This window comes from Aspergillus ambiguus (assembly GCF_047715705.1).
Source record: "Aspergillus ambiguus strain CBS 117.58 unplaced genomic scaffold BDV59scaffold_4, whole genome shotgun sequence".
Lineage (NCBI taxonomy): Eukaryota > Fungi > Ascomycota > Eurotiomycetes > Eurotiales > Aspergillaceae > Aspergillus > Aspergillus ambiguus.
Window position 1 is genome coordinate 745,354 of NW_027395517.1, and position 13,721 is coordinate 759,074.

The following is a 13,721-nucleotide window of genomic DNA, read 5'->3' on the forward strand; positions in this document are numbered from 1 at the left end:
TCTTGTAACTATGTTCCAAAGGGCGTTCGTCCCGATACGGTTTAGTGGTTAGGGTCTGCCTTTAGGGCTTCTTCGGAAGGGAACAACAATGAACCGATACGTCCCGCCGCGCGGGGAGAAACCTTACGATAGTTACAATACCGACAAACTGGAAGTTCCTCCAACATAATTCTTGTTGCTTGAAGAATTCATTCCCACCTGCACGCTTCCTCAATTCAGCCTCATCTACAGCGACAAGACAGCTATTAGACAGTGTTCTTCCTGCATCCTTACGATACCCAGTGGCTTCGAGGTTCTTGGCTTGGTTCAACGATAAAACGCCGACTCAGAATTGAAGCCGCTCCCTGCAGCGTCATACCCCAAATCGAGCGAAGCGCCAGGTATTTCGTGCCTGGATCTCCTACTTCGCCATGGTTGTTGAACTGCCGGGAGAGGCGAATCCTCTGACTTTATCCAATGTCCTCAATGCTCTGGTATTGGCCGCCAGCTCGACGCAGCAGCAGGTGCAAACTGGCACGAAACAACTCCAACACTGGGAGAAGCAAGAAAAGTACCATTCATATCTTCAGGTACGCCAAACATACATTGACGTTCTATAACCACCACATATGATGAATCACCTGCTCATTCATGCAGGATATCTTTCTAGATCACTCAGTGCCCCCCGAAGTCCGATACCTCGCTATTATCCAGCTGAAGAACGGGATTGACAAATACTGGAGGAAGACTGCGACAAAGTAGGGAATTCAAACATCGTGAAGAAAAGGATCGGTTGGACTGACAATACCCAAGTGCCATAAAAAAGGAAGAAAAAGAGCAGATCAAGTCCCGGGCTTTACAAGCGGGCGTGGTCGAGCCTGCTCCTCTTCTCGCCCTCCACAATGCGTTGATGATCGCCAAAATCATGCGCTTCGAATTTCCCCAGGACTGGTATGTACAAGTGCATCTATACTTGATTGCAGGTGTTTCGCCTGCTAACGCACCTTGAAAGGCCCGACGCAATCTCCTCCCTTATCACCTCCCTTCGGTCCTCGACGCAACCCGGTGCCAACCCTTTGCAGCTATCACGTACCCTTATAATCATTCTACAGATCATCAAGGAATTGTCCACAGCCCGTCTGCAGAGAACCCGCACCAACCTCCAGTCTGTTTCGCCCGAGATATTCCATCTCCTCGGACACGTCTATGTAGAGAAAGTGAATAAATGGGCCTCGCTGCTTGAACAGGGAGTGGCAGATGAGGCCGCGTTGTTGGAAGCGGTGGAGCAGAGCTTGGTTTCGATAAAAGTCATACGGCGTCTTGTTATTGCGGGATACGAACATCCAAACCGCGACAACGAAGTCCGCGAGTTCTGGCTCCTGACTCACTCGCATTTCAGTAGATTCCTGGGATACGTCCATGGCTCTACCCACATGCCTGAACCCATTCACAAGGCAATCGAGAAGCATCTTTTGCAGCTATCGAAACTCCACGTCGAGATGGCCAAAGTGCGTGCTGCTTCGTTCGCTTTGCTTCCAGACAGCATTCCTCTTGTTCGATCCTACTGGTCTTTGGTGGTCAAACTCGGGGAGAACTATGACCAATTAGGCTCAGATAGGGACAATGAAGGGAAGAGTCTCATGGAGAAGACAGGGCTTAAGGTTCTACTTCTACTCCGAGCTTGCTCGAAGATGGCGTTCAACCCGGCGCAGACTTTCAAATACCAGACCCCGGAGGACAAGGAAGAGAAAAAGCAGTCAATTGAACTTATCAAGTCTCAGCTGTTCACGCATGATTTTGTGGTCAGCGTCATGGAATTGCTTGTCACTCAATTTTTCCGATTCAGGAAGAGTGACTTCCAGGAATGGGAGGAAGACCCCGAGGAGTGGGAACGAAAAGAAGAGGACGTTGCTGAAGCATGGGAGTTCTCTATCCGCTCATGTTCGGAGAAGCTCTTCCTTGATCTTGTCATCCACTTCAAAGACCTGCTCATTCCCCGCTTATTGAATGTCTTCTACTCCTTTGCGGGTAAGTCTGGAAACCTCTTAGCTGTGGTTCATCTCATTAACGAAAGCCCTCTTAACAGGCCCCGAAAAGCGGGATGTGCTGCTCAAGGATTCGTTGTATTCAGCCATCGGTTTGGCTGCGGCAAGTCTTGAACAGCACTTGGATTTCAACAAATTTTTGGAGACAACACTCATTCCTGAAGTCCAAATTCAGGAACAGGGGTACAACCTTCTTCGTCGAAGAGTTACGATCCTACTGGGCCAATGGGTTCCCATCAAATCGAGTGAACTGAATAAGAATGCTATCTATCAGATCTTCCAACATCTTCTCAACAAGCAAGATCCCGTGAATGATCTGGTGGTGCGGATCACTGCCGGAAGGCAACTTAAGCAAGTGCTTGAGCCTTTTGAATTCTCTCCAGCAGGGTTTTTGCCATTTGCGCCCGCTATTCTTCAAGATTTGATTTCACTTGTCCAGGAGGTTGAGCTCACTGAAACCAAGATGGGGCTTCTGGACACTGTCCGGATGACAGTGGTGAAAATGGAAGATCACGTATGCATGATTCTAAGCACGTTTATCACGGTATACTGACTTGCTTTAGATTGGACCCTTCTCTGACCAGATTCTATCGCTGCTGCCTCCACTCTGGGAAAGTTCTGGAGAGGAGCATTTAATGAAGCAGGCCATCCTTACTTTGCTTTCATCGTTGATCAACTCCTTGAAACAGGAATCCGTGCGGTATCACCCCATCATCCTACCTTTAATCCAGAATTCAGTCGAACCTGGCTCGGTACGTTGCACTCATTGCGGCCCTACCTGGCCTTATTGTTGATTTTTCTACAGGAAACCTTAATTTATCTTTTGGAAGAAGCCCTTGACTTGTGGGCTGCCATCTTGATGCAAACTCCCTCCCCAGCTTCTCCCGAGATACTCTCACTCATTCCCGCGCTTTTCCCCATTTTTGAGGCGGCGACCGACAGTGTTCCCCAAGCCCTTCAGATCGCCGAGTCGTATATCTATCTTGCTCCTCAGGAGATTCTCAGCGATAGGATCCGACTGCCTCTTTTGGCTTCCTTTGAATCTCTTCTCCATGCAACTACTCGTCAACGCCTAGGCATTGTTCCCCGTCTAGTGGAACTGATGATCCGCGGTGCCGAGACCGTGGATGGCAGCGAAAATACATACAACGTCCTTGCTCGGTCTCTCCTTGACAGTTCGTTCCTGTCATCACTCCTGGAGGGTCTATATTCCGCTCACGAGGCTAGCCAAACAACTGGCCCGAATAGAAAGCAGACTTCTGTCTATGGCGTCGTCGAGACAGATTACTTCTCTGTTCTCGCTCGCTTAGCCCTCGCATACCCGAAGATCTTCTTATCCGCCGCCTCTGCGGCTACAGGCACATCCGAAGAGCAAGTCCTTACCTGGATCCTGACAGAATGGTTCCTTCATTACGATAACATCGGCAGTGTTTCACAAAAGAAGCTTCATGCCCTTGCCCTTACCCAGCTCCTCACTCTCAACGGACCGGACTCCCAACCTCCCCCGTACATACTCAGTCACTTACAATCGTATCTTAACACCTGGACTGACATTATCACTGAACTTGCTGAGGGAACGGAAAGTGATCCCAGCGATCCCCGCGGCGGTGATTATCTGATCTATTGGAATGCCGCTGAGACAGGAAGATACGACGAGAATGAACCCCCGGAAAACGAGCGTCGCCGACAATGGGAGAGTTCCGATGTGCTCCACAAGATCAACATCAGAGACTTTGTCCGCGAACGGCTGCGCTCGTTGATTGTTGGATGCGGTGGGGAACAGCGCTTCCAGGAAGATTGGCTTCTCAATGTCGATAGAGAGGTTGTTTCTGCATTTGCCGCACTGGGGCTGTTTTAGTACATTCTGAGATACCAAAGTACCTGCATTGTCTAAGCTTCGTCTCATCCTTTCCCGTATATTGCGAAGACAATAGGACAAGGTAGCTGCACTGGGGCGGTCTCAGCGACTTTATGAACCTTACTGTCTTTCTGTCTTGAAATATATCCAAATTACTATTTTACATACTCCCAATACCAGTGCTATTTGATAATATGCCCACTCAATGGCTTTGAAGACACAGTGCAGAACTTCGTCACATAGAAGAACCGTCTATACCATAGACCGAATGATAAGCACTATGCATTAATAAATGTCTCTAAATTTGCAAAATGCGTTTAGATATGTTCCATGAAGCGATATCTCAAACAGAAAAGCCTGATACCGGACACCGCCAACTCCGTCAATCAGCACAAAGGTCAGCACTCCCACCGATTTTACAAGCCTCCACCTGCGGCACCAACGATCTTAAGCCCGCCGGAACCGCCACCGCCGGGACCATCCGCAGTGGTCGAGTACGCAAGCCAATACCGGGATGGATGCCATGCAATAGCAGGGATCCCAGAGTTGGATCCTCCACCGGTGGGAACGGTATAGACGCTCTCGCCCGTTTCAGCATGGAAGATCTCGATGCCGTTACCCCCACAGCCAACCTCATCACAGGCGCCACAGATGAACCGGCCGTCGAAGCTCCAGCTCACGCCCCGTACGGCGCCGCCGTTGTTGCTTGACACGGTGCGCCGGCAGATCCAGTCCGTCGTGTCCCAGAGCGAGATGAGGGCGTCGCTCCCGCCGATGGCGAGGTAGCGACCTGTAGGTGCGAGAGCGATCGAGAGACAGGCAGAGGTGTGGGCGTGGAGGGTATGGAAGACGTCGAAGGAGGGGTAGGAGAAAATCTTGACGGTGCCTTCGCCGGTTGTGGCGAAGAGACGGAGATCAGGTGCGGTTGGAGTGGAGATATGATGTGAGAAGGTGGTTGCGTTTGTTTGCACAGGCTGTGGGTGCGATTCTAGAACTGTGTAGTTGGACGGACTGTTGGTTGGCTTCGGGGTGGTGGTGGTGGTCCCGTCCGCGAGGATGGTGGGCGTGGAGGGTGATGCGACAGAGATGGGGATCAGAGTGTCATCCTGCGATTAGACCGATTATTAGCAGACGTCCTTTCTGCCACAGACGCTGTATTCTTTGAACCGTGACGGTGTACACACCTTCCTCCCAACCATCATCACGCTACCGTCGGCCGACCACGACAGGGTGAAGGCTTCGCCGCCCACGTCCAAACGACTGACACACGTCTTTGACCGAACATCCCACAGGCAAACCGTTCCGTCAGTCGAGCAACTGGCGAGCTCTGCATCTCGTACAGGATTAAAGAGGACTTTTTCGATGCCTGCGGTGTGGCCGCGCAGGTCTGTAGAGTATTTAACTTGCGCGCGTTCGGGGTTCCATATCCGGAGGGTGCGGTCTGCAGATCCGGTAGCAACAAGCTGACCGGTAGGATTCCATGCTATCGTTCGGATCCTGTAGTTATAGGGAGCAGCCTGTGTCAGCCTGCTTGTTCCGTCTTCACGGATCGGTCTGTGCAACGGGCAAGCACGCACGTGTGAGACCCGGGGGTCCGCGCAATGGGGTCATAATAGCTTTGAGTCTTCAGATTTCCAAACGCATAGGCAAACCGCTCCTTTGGAAGGAGGTTTCGTCGGGGAGGGGGAGCCATTCTGGATAGCTACGACTCTGTAGGTCGCGACCCGCGGGGTTGCCCCGAGGGAGCTGTGGCCAGAGGAGATTGAACGGTGCGAGAAGTGCGGAAACAGACGGCGGTGATTGCTGAGTCGCGACCATGGACTTCAACTCGGCGACAAGTGTTGGGGAGCTGGACAATTGGAGAAAAGGCGCGGGGAAAGTTGCGGAGGCGAACGCGGTGACGACGGAGGATGAAGGCTGTTGATCTTTGCAGCCTCAGGCATCAACAGGCTGTCGTATAGACGACAGACAACCAACCGCCGGACATCTCCATTTGTCTTGTTGGTTCTACTGAGCGCAAATAGACAAAGACAACGGAAATCCCCGGGGCTTCTCTTTATCTTACCCATATTAGATCAATCCGCCCGCCCAAATCATACTTCCTTTCGGTCTCCATCGTGACCTCCGAATGGGTCGCCCAATCAAAGGATCTCCTTCATCACGTCTCATTCTTTCAGTCTCTCGAGTCCGTCCTGAAATCCTGGGATATAACCCTTTGTCTCGTGACAGGAACGGCTCTATCAATTTGTCTGGATCTAAATTCCTCAATTAGTGGACAAATCATTGCCGCATGGTTGTGAAGTCTCTGCGTCACCAGACTTTTCGGAAGGAAATTCCAAGAAAGCCTTGTTGAACAACCCAACACCCACATTGGGTGTACCCATGCGCAACCCTACAGACCTAGTCCCGAAATTTGCTTTAAACTATCACATGCAGACTATCTGATCCGCACAGCATCATGTTTGACTTTGAAGACGACGCGTCTCGGCGCGAAAAGTGCTATACAACTATCTCTGACCTGCCTTCTTACATCGACCCCACACAACCACCTTCAAAGAAAGCCCCCTTTTCGGCCATCCGGGGGCACTCATTTGTACATACGGTATTGCCATTTTCCTGAAAGTCTTTGCTGTTTGCTGGAACGGAGCTGACCAACACATATAGGTGGAGGCTGTCGTGCCCGAAGAAGTCTATAACACTATCCAAAACTCATTGCATACGAAGATCCAAAACATTCGATATGCTCGAGTATTTATGTCTCTATCTTCTCTTCTTGAGGAGGGCTTCTTCAACACATACATCAAATCAGGTACGGGCCTCTTCCATATTTGTGGCTGCTCCATCCCTGTATAACCGGCTGACAGCGCCTCTCCAGGGGACATTCTTATGGTATCTGAAGGACAATCCGGATCTGATAACGTGTACAGCGTTCGAGATGGTGAGACTACCGGCGTTAATTTACGCGCATTGCTTTTCAGCCATATCTGACCAATCCCTAGGAGTCCTAAGGCTAGAACTCGGAAAAGAAATTTTTGAGCGGACAGGCCTTACAGGAAGACCTGTACGTAGTGGCGGAAGAAAGCATGCAAAAGAAAGATATCGTAAGTGGCATAGTCAAAGGCCATGCCGTGTCATTCCAGACTCTAACGAGTTACGTTCAGTCATTGAACTCAACTTGCGACTACCCTCCATGCTTCACGGAAAGAAGGGATTTGAGAGGATTGTATGGGCGTTCAAAAACGTCTTAAACCAGTCCGTGGCCTGGCTCTTCTACGACCTGTCGCCAGGCTCAAATGGAATCTCGGAAGGTACTTTCCTACTTCTTACCCCCAACGGGTTTCCGCCACCTGTATTGACATCCGACAGAAGATACCTCTTTGAAAGGCAACCACCCACATATAATTGACACTAAGATGCTATTCACTCGTCACGCAGATATACTCGCGCCATCCTTAAGCCAAATAAATGTCACAGATCGGAGTCCCGAAGAGGACTTGAGAGAAAGCTGTGAGGAGCTGTCTGAATGGTTGGGAATGGTGGCCCTTGGTTCCCCGCGGGTCAAAAAAGATGACGACACAGACCCCTTCCTATGTCGGTACAGTGTACCTGGCCCCGAAGGGTCACCTCAGTGCTTGAACCTGGTGAGCCTGAAGTGGCATGGATTTATTCCTCCAAAGTGGATTTTGCAGCTGTTTATTACATTATTGTATGTTCAACCAGCGGTCCGGTGTTTCTGTTCCACCTTTACGTATTTCCTGCTAATACTTTACAAAATGATAGACGAGAAACCCAGAGAGTCCCTGTGGAGGGTACTTGGTTCGCTCTGACCTCGAATGCTTTGCGACGAGATGCAGTGGAAGGCAAAGATGGCTACACTATCATGACGCTGCCGAAGGATGCAAACAAGCATCCCAAAGGTAGCAGATCTTGTGTGTGCTGGGAATATGTCGGTGCTTCAATTGTGTAAACAACATTCCATCTGTTCAATAGACGTAGATATGGTAAGGCATTGGAGCCCAAGGCTTTAAAAATTTACTGTGCTATACCTATGTACGGATGCCTCATGTCTATCAGCTGTCCAAAATTTGTAATAATCCAGCAGTCCCTGCTTCCTGATACTCCAAGTCCCATCCATGACGCATAGGCCCCAAATCTGACAAGAACGTCGAGGTATAATCAAAATAAGAACAAAGACATCTAAGTATACAAGGGATAATCAGAGAATGGTCATCCAACGAGGTCGTTCACCACATCTTGCAACACAGGCCGATTTCCAAGAACTTTGCTACCACTCATCAGTTTCGCACCTCTCTTTGCCGGCTTTTTGTGTCCTTGAGATGCTTGATGACCTTGGAGTGGACTTAGAGGATTGCGATTGGCCGCATTTCGGGGAGTGGATGAGCTCTTTTTCGGACTGCGATCCGACTTTGGAGGGGAATGGGACTGGATCTCCTGAAGACTGTCGGACTCAAAAATGTGGTTCTCAACAGCACATTTTGGCAAGTCATAAACCCAACCACGCCCTTCCACCAGCTTGACGTATTTTGCCAGCAAATCGTTACCATCCCGGAGTGTTCTTTTGCTTCCGATGACGAGGAGCTTAGTACGCGCACGAGTGAAAGCGACATTGACCCTTCTCCAGTCACGCAACAAATCGCCCACATTATTCTCTGAGTTGCTCCGCACGCAACTCAAAATCACGACCTCCTTGTCCCGACCCTGAAATTTGTCCGCGGTGTGCATTTCGAGTTCTGGGAGATGGTGGCGGAGGTTTTGTCTTAGAAGAGAGAGCTGACTGCGGTAGAATGTTATAACCCCAATGCTGCGTGCTGGGATGCCACAGGACACGAATGCTTCTACAAGCTGGGAGCAGAGTGTTGCTTCGGTTGGATTCACAATTCGCGATCCATTAGCCACGTCCAGGGCCGGCGAACCAAGCGTGTCGGTATTGACAAGGCGAGTCTTGGCTGAGGGCTCCACCAGATCTCGTAGCCAGCAGCGATGACCCGAGCCTAGGCAAAGCTCCCGCTGAGTTGGAATCTCGAAGAACTTGTCGACATGATATTGTCTGAGATTGGAAAGATTGGGCAAGGCCAGAGACCGTTCTGCAACTTCCGAAGTGCCACATTTCAGTTTGCCTGAATAGATCAGACTGTTTGAGAGAAGCATGATTTCTTCACACATCCGATATTGATGTTCGAGGTTGACAACCGATTCAGGGTGAGAATCAGAGAGCAATTTGAAAAGACTAACGTCGAGACCACCTTCCTGGGCTTCTTTATTTTGTACCAGCGGCGGCAATTGATAGTGGTCACCGACCAGGATGAAAGTCCGCGCCATCCGAATGGGACCAAGGCACACAGGGAGAGTGATCTGAGAGGCTTCGTCAACGATGCAATAATCAAAGACTCTTTGATTGAATATGTTGTGATTGACCCCGAGACAAGTGGTTGCGACAACCTGCGAGTCTTCATATGCAGCCTTCAGCTCCTCCATTGTTTCTTTGGGCGTTGCTGCAAGATCTGCGAATTCTTGGATTTCAGGGTGTACTTTTGCTGCTGCCCCAATTCGCAAAATTTTGACGTTATCATCGCGGATCTTTAGAAGGATGTTGTCCACGGCGGTGTGTGTATATGAAGTTAAGAGCACACTCTTTCCTTGCGATACCAATGCACGGATAATGTGAGAGATAGTTGTTGTCTTTCCAGTTCCAGGCATGCCTAATACTAAAGCATAATCTCTGGCGCTCATCACCTTGTCAATAGCACGTTTTTGATCCACGTTCAGCGTTGAACCTCCAGGCTCGGAGATCTTAGGGATGTTTGATGCAGGTTTGAACTCCGGTGCTTCGCCCTCAATGATCAACCTCCTTAGATTTTTGGCTTGAAATAGGTCCCGCTCCATCATGGAGACAAGGTTGTTCCGAACAGTAGCCATTCCGTTGCTAAACTCATCCTTGTCTAGCCGGTAGAGAGTCTGTTCTTCTGGTTCGAGGGGTATCTTGGATGATGCACAGCTGTCGCTAGTCTCCATGATCCCTCTGAACGTTTGGTTATTCTGAGGGTCGAAACCCTCCGCTTTTGTTCTCGCATTGTGAAGCCGCCGATCAACTGCAACAGTGATGCGTTTGGGGCTGACTTGCACAATGTATCCGTTTGCGAGAGCAAAGTGACCCTCCTCATCTGAGATCACAATAGGCTCTCCTACCACAAGCTGTGACTCAGTAAAGGAGAATGAAGGGGTCGCTTGCTTCTTGATAAACGTGTAGCGATAGCGATTGATTTTCAACCCATTCTTGTCTTCGTAGGCTGACCCGGGTTCTATCACAATATTGCCGAAACATCGGCCGAGAGCCTCTCGTTCGCTGCTGAGGAGTGTCCACAGCTCACGCTTAAACCTCATCATGCTTTGTTCTTCTTTTGTGAGCAAATCATCCCACTTTTGGAAAAATTGTTGATGTTGTGGGTTCAAGTGGTCCATGGCGTTCGCAAAATCGTCGCCAAGCCCGCTCGTCTCGCCATCACCTCCATCAGCAAGCTTGTGGTAGATGAAGCACGGAGTTTTAGCATAACATCTGTTGCACATTCCAGGCCTTTTGATCATGGGCGGTAAATGCGTTCTGTCTCGCATATACCCAGCTAGGCGATTGCGTGCATGGATCATTTGGAGAAGCTCATGGCGGATACCCCTTATCCGAAAGATCTTAGACGTCTCGACGTAATAAAGCAACCCAAACGTAACGTCCAGGTCTAAAAAGACATTACAAATTAGCGTTTACCTTTGATACAAAACCGAGGGCATAAGGCTCACCATAGCGGTCAGAGAGTAACAAGGTATAGAGAGCAGTCTGTGCTCTATGAGAGTGGTTTGTATCTCTGTTTCCGGTCTTGAGTTCGAGAGGTACAACAAGATTTTTGTCACTCTCTCCATCATGGCAAGCAACTTGCACGGTGGCATCTATATTTCCCTTAAGCCCGTACATGGGGGACCAGATATGTTCTTCGACTTCAAGGAGTTTGTTGATGCTCAAACGCATCTTTGAGCTGTTCCGGTCCTCAATAAGAGATGCATCCTTTTAATATGTTAACAGATGTTAATGGTACCGTTTCTGGTTGACTTACACTAGGCTTTGACCTGACGAAAAGTTCTGCCCAAGACTTCAGGGCCGGGATTTTGCTCATCATATATTCGACACCTTCGGAGATGCTCATATGGATCAAGTAAAGCTCCTCGATATGTCTGAGTACAACGGTCTCAGTCAACGACCGTAGTGTAGTCATATCCCATCGATTCAGTTTCAATGCCTCCTGGAAAAGCTCATGGAAAATGTTGCCGAAGACTTGGGGCTTCCCAATATCACCGCTATTCTTGATACGATCTTGGAGTACAGCACGGCGTTGGCAGCCAATGGAGTCCGCCACCACGGTTGCAGACACCAGGTGGTCTGGGTGGAGAATTACCATGTTGCGAGAGTCATTGACAACACATTGCCCTGTAGCATCAAAATCGCCAATTAGGTGTATATAGAGATCTTTACTGCAAGGAGTGTCGAACCACGAGTCTCGCAGGATGATGACTTTCTTCAGTTTGTTCCTCTCGTCTTGGACCAACAGTACCTAGATTGCCACGGATGTCAGTCAGAGTAACACAGTATGGCGGGTTTTGAAACAGACCTGTTCTGGTTGCATGCGGCCTTTCTCAGTTGTATAAGTACCTTCTGCAATATCAACAATGAGGTACCGCTTGATGGCTTGTCGCCCTTTTATTTTCTATTTATAAAATACTTAGCGAATATCTAAAGACGACCCACTAAGAGTGACCAACATGGCTTGACCCATCTGCGCCTGCTTGCAGCATAGATTGCTCAATAGCATCCATGTCCAAATCACCATCGTCAAACTCATTGGAGGACTCGTCGTGTGGACTCTCCAGCTCTTGGAAAGCTTGTCCTGCTTCACTTGGCAACATGTCTGCATCCACCTCTGGGGCTGGTTTTCCAGGAACCAGATTCTCCCTTGGAACTGATCTGCGTAGCCTGTTGCTTGGTGTTGCATCACACGCCGCAAGAAGGTCTTCAATGTTATCTGAAAAATCGTCAAACTCATCAAACTCGTCAGCTTCACTTGCGTCATTTCGTTTCGACTCGATCTCTTTCAGTTCAGGCCGCGGTGCATCCGAATATGAATCAGCACCGCCCAAGCTCGAATTTGCAGAAGGCCCAATATTTTCTCTCTTAGTAAGACTGTGTGGTCGAGTGGTGTCCACAAAAGGATCTTCTGAAGCTTCTACAAGCTCAAGAAAACCTTGATCTAGGTCGTCATCACCGTAATCGGAAGAAGTCTCCATAGCTGCGCCGCCGCTATCAGGCCCAAATTGGTTGCTGTCAACTTCGACATCCTTCGACTGAGGGTGATTCGGGACCCTATTTTCCACTGGCGAATTTGATCGAGCTCGCAAAGTGTTTTTGGATCCATCTACTGAAGACTGGCCTGACGCACGCGGCTGAGTTCTTCGCAGGCTTTTCTCAATTGTTTCGACAAGTTGGTTGATCTTGGAGGAGTCAACCCTCCCCGACTCGACAAAGTTACTTCTTGAACGAGCAAAGATCCCTCGACCGCTACGGAGTTTCTCTCCGTCAACCTTCCGCCGTTTCGCTTTTGAGCTGGGCCATTCCGCGTTGCAACTATTGGAACGCCTGAGGCCTGAAAAATCTTGCCCCGTCCTTGCCGACACAGGAGTATGAGGCGAAGAAGAGAGGAGATTAGCAAAGCGAGGCTGTGGCAAATCTCGTCTGCCGTTGTCGGTGACCTTTCCAACATAGTTATTCCACAGGTCTGCGGCGAGATCATTTTGAGGAGTTCTGAGCGCCGCTTGAACGGATTGCAAATCAAATGACTCCTTCCGGGCGCTTTTTGAACTCCCAGCCAGAGGTGAACTGGTCGGTGATGAGCTGTGCCGACGTTTTCTGCCGGTAATCGCCGGGGTTTGAGAACCCGTGTCCGGATTTGAGCTAGGGGGCACATGCTGCCAGATGACATAGTCCTCTGGGGTAATTTGTGGCCCGGGGTCCCGAAGGAGAGCATCTTCAGCATTTCCAATAAGGTCTGCCAAGGGGATCCGGTTCGCTGGTGTTTGCGGGCCCTCTTTCATCGGCTTTGGTTGTGCTGTTTCCGCAGCAGATTCTTGTTTCGGAGCATCAGACGATCTTGGTCCCATCACGCCGTTGAGCCATGAGGATTGGTTTTCTTTGTTGTTATGGACCTTATTTTCTTGAGTCTTAGAAGAGGGTTTCTCGCGAATAGGTTCGGGCTCATCTGTGGTTGTATATCGGAATGCACTGAGTTTGGATCGAGAATTGGAGGAGATCGGATAAGACTTTGAACTCTGGTTTGTGATATTCATAATTATGGCGCATGAGATTGACAGAGCATCTCGATGAGAGGACTGGTTGGATTGCCCAGTTGGAGATGTGAGTAATGTCGGTGGGTGTCCGAACTTGACCGCACTTACAAACAGGATGAGGGATTGTAGGATGTCAGAACGGATATATAGGAATCGAAGAAGAAAGTCCAGAGACAAGGAGGTCAAAGCGAAGACTACCTATAGGTAGATTCTAGGGGAGGGTTTTCTATCCAAGCCGGAATATGCAATCGCATGCAGATGAGGAGCGTCTGGACGCGTCGTCACGCGTCGGGCGCTCCTGCCTGGGGCACCAAGAAAATCTGCCAGTAAATGTTCGTGCCTGTAGTTTCAGGCCGAAAGGCGGCGTGGGAGTACACAGCCCGATTGGGCCTAGCGGGATGACTCCGACTCCAGCCCGTTCGGCCTTTTGCGGCTTC

General features: G+C 49.7%; 5 protein-coding genes across 5 annotated transcripts; 3 read left to right on the plus strand and 2 right to left on the minus strand.

The window, feature by feature from the left end:
• Window positions 1-167: 167 nt before the first annotated feature.
• On the plus strand, window positions 168-4,073 carry BDV59DRAFT_171209 (putative importin 11). The gene is made up of 7 exons (XM_073688540.1): window positions 168-569; window positions 637-737; window positions 793-930; window positions 992-2,007; window positions 2,066-2,538; window positions 2,588-2,776; window positions 2,830-4,073. The coding sequence occupies exons 1-7, from the start codon at window positions 411-413 to the stop codon at window positions 3,880-3,882; spliced, it is 3,129 nt and encodes a 1,042-aa protein (XP_073551443.1). The 5' UTR covers window positions 168-410; the 3' UTR covers window positions 3,883-4,073.
• Window positions 4,074-4,104: 31 nt separating this feature from the next.
• Window positions 4,105-5,829, minus strand: BDV59DRAFT_111542 (WD repeat-containing protein). Its single transcript, XM_073686615.1, has 3 exons — window positions 5,460-5,829; window positions 5,067-5,379; window positions 4,105-4,988 (listed from the first exon to the last, which is right to left on the minus strand). Exons 1-3 carry the CDS (start codon window positions 5,573-5,575, stop codon window positions 4,299-4,301), a joined length of 1,119 nt encoding a protein of 372 aa, XP_073551444.1. The 5' UTR covers window positions 5,576-5,829; the 3' UTR covers window positions 4,105-4,298.
• Window positions 5,830-6,172: 343 nt separating this feature from the next.
• Window positions 6,173-7,979, plus strand: BDV59DRAFT_111557 (ribonuclease P protein subunit p40). Its single transcript, XM_073686617.1, has 7 exons — window positions 6,173-6,484; window positions 6,547-6,691; window positions 6,758-6,820; window positions 6,882-6,983; window positions 7,044-7,190; window positions 7,252-7,588; window positions 7,663-7,979. Exons 1-7 carry the CDS (start codon window positions 6,341-6,343, stop codon window positions 7,847-7,849), a joined length of 1,125 nt encoding a protein of 374 aa, XP_073551445.1. The 5' UTR covers window positions 6,173-6,340; the 3' UTR covers window positions 7,850-7,979.
• A 2,664-nt stretch (window positions 7,980-10,643) lies between these two features.
• On the plus strand, window positions 10,644-10,979 carry BDV59DRAFT_111551 (uncharacterized protein). Its single transcript, XM_073686616.1, has one exon. It carries the CDS (start codon window positions 10,739-10,741, stop codon window positions 10,922-10,924), a length of 186 nt encoding a protein of 61 aa, XP_073551446.1. The 5' UTR covers window positions 10,644-10,738; the 3' UTR covers window positions 10,925-10,979.
• A 659-nt stretch (window positions 10,980-11,638) lies between these two features.
• On the minus strand, window positions 11,639-13,530 carry BDV59DRAFT_171213 (bifunctional ATP-dependent DNA helicase/ssDNA endodeoxyribonuclease DNA2). The gene has a single exon (XM_073688541.1). It carries the CDS (start codon window positions 13,282-13,284, stop codon window positions 11,692-11,694), a length of 1,593 nt encoding a protein of 530 aa, XP_073551447.1. The 5' UTR covers window positions 13,285-13,530; the 3' UTR covers window positions 11,639-11,691.
• Between the last annotated feature and the right edge of the window lie 191 nt (window positions 13,531-13,721).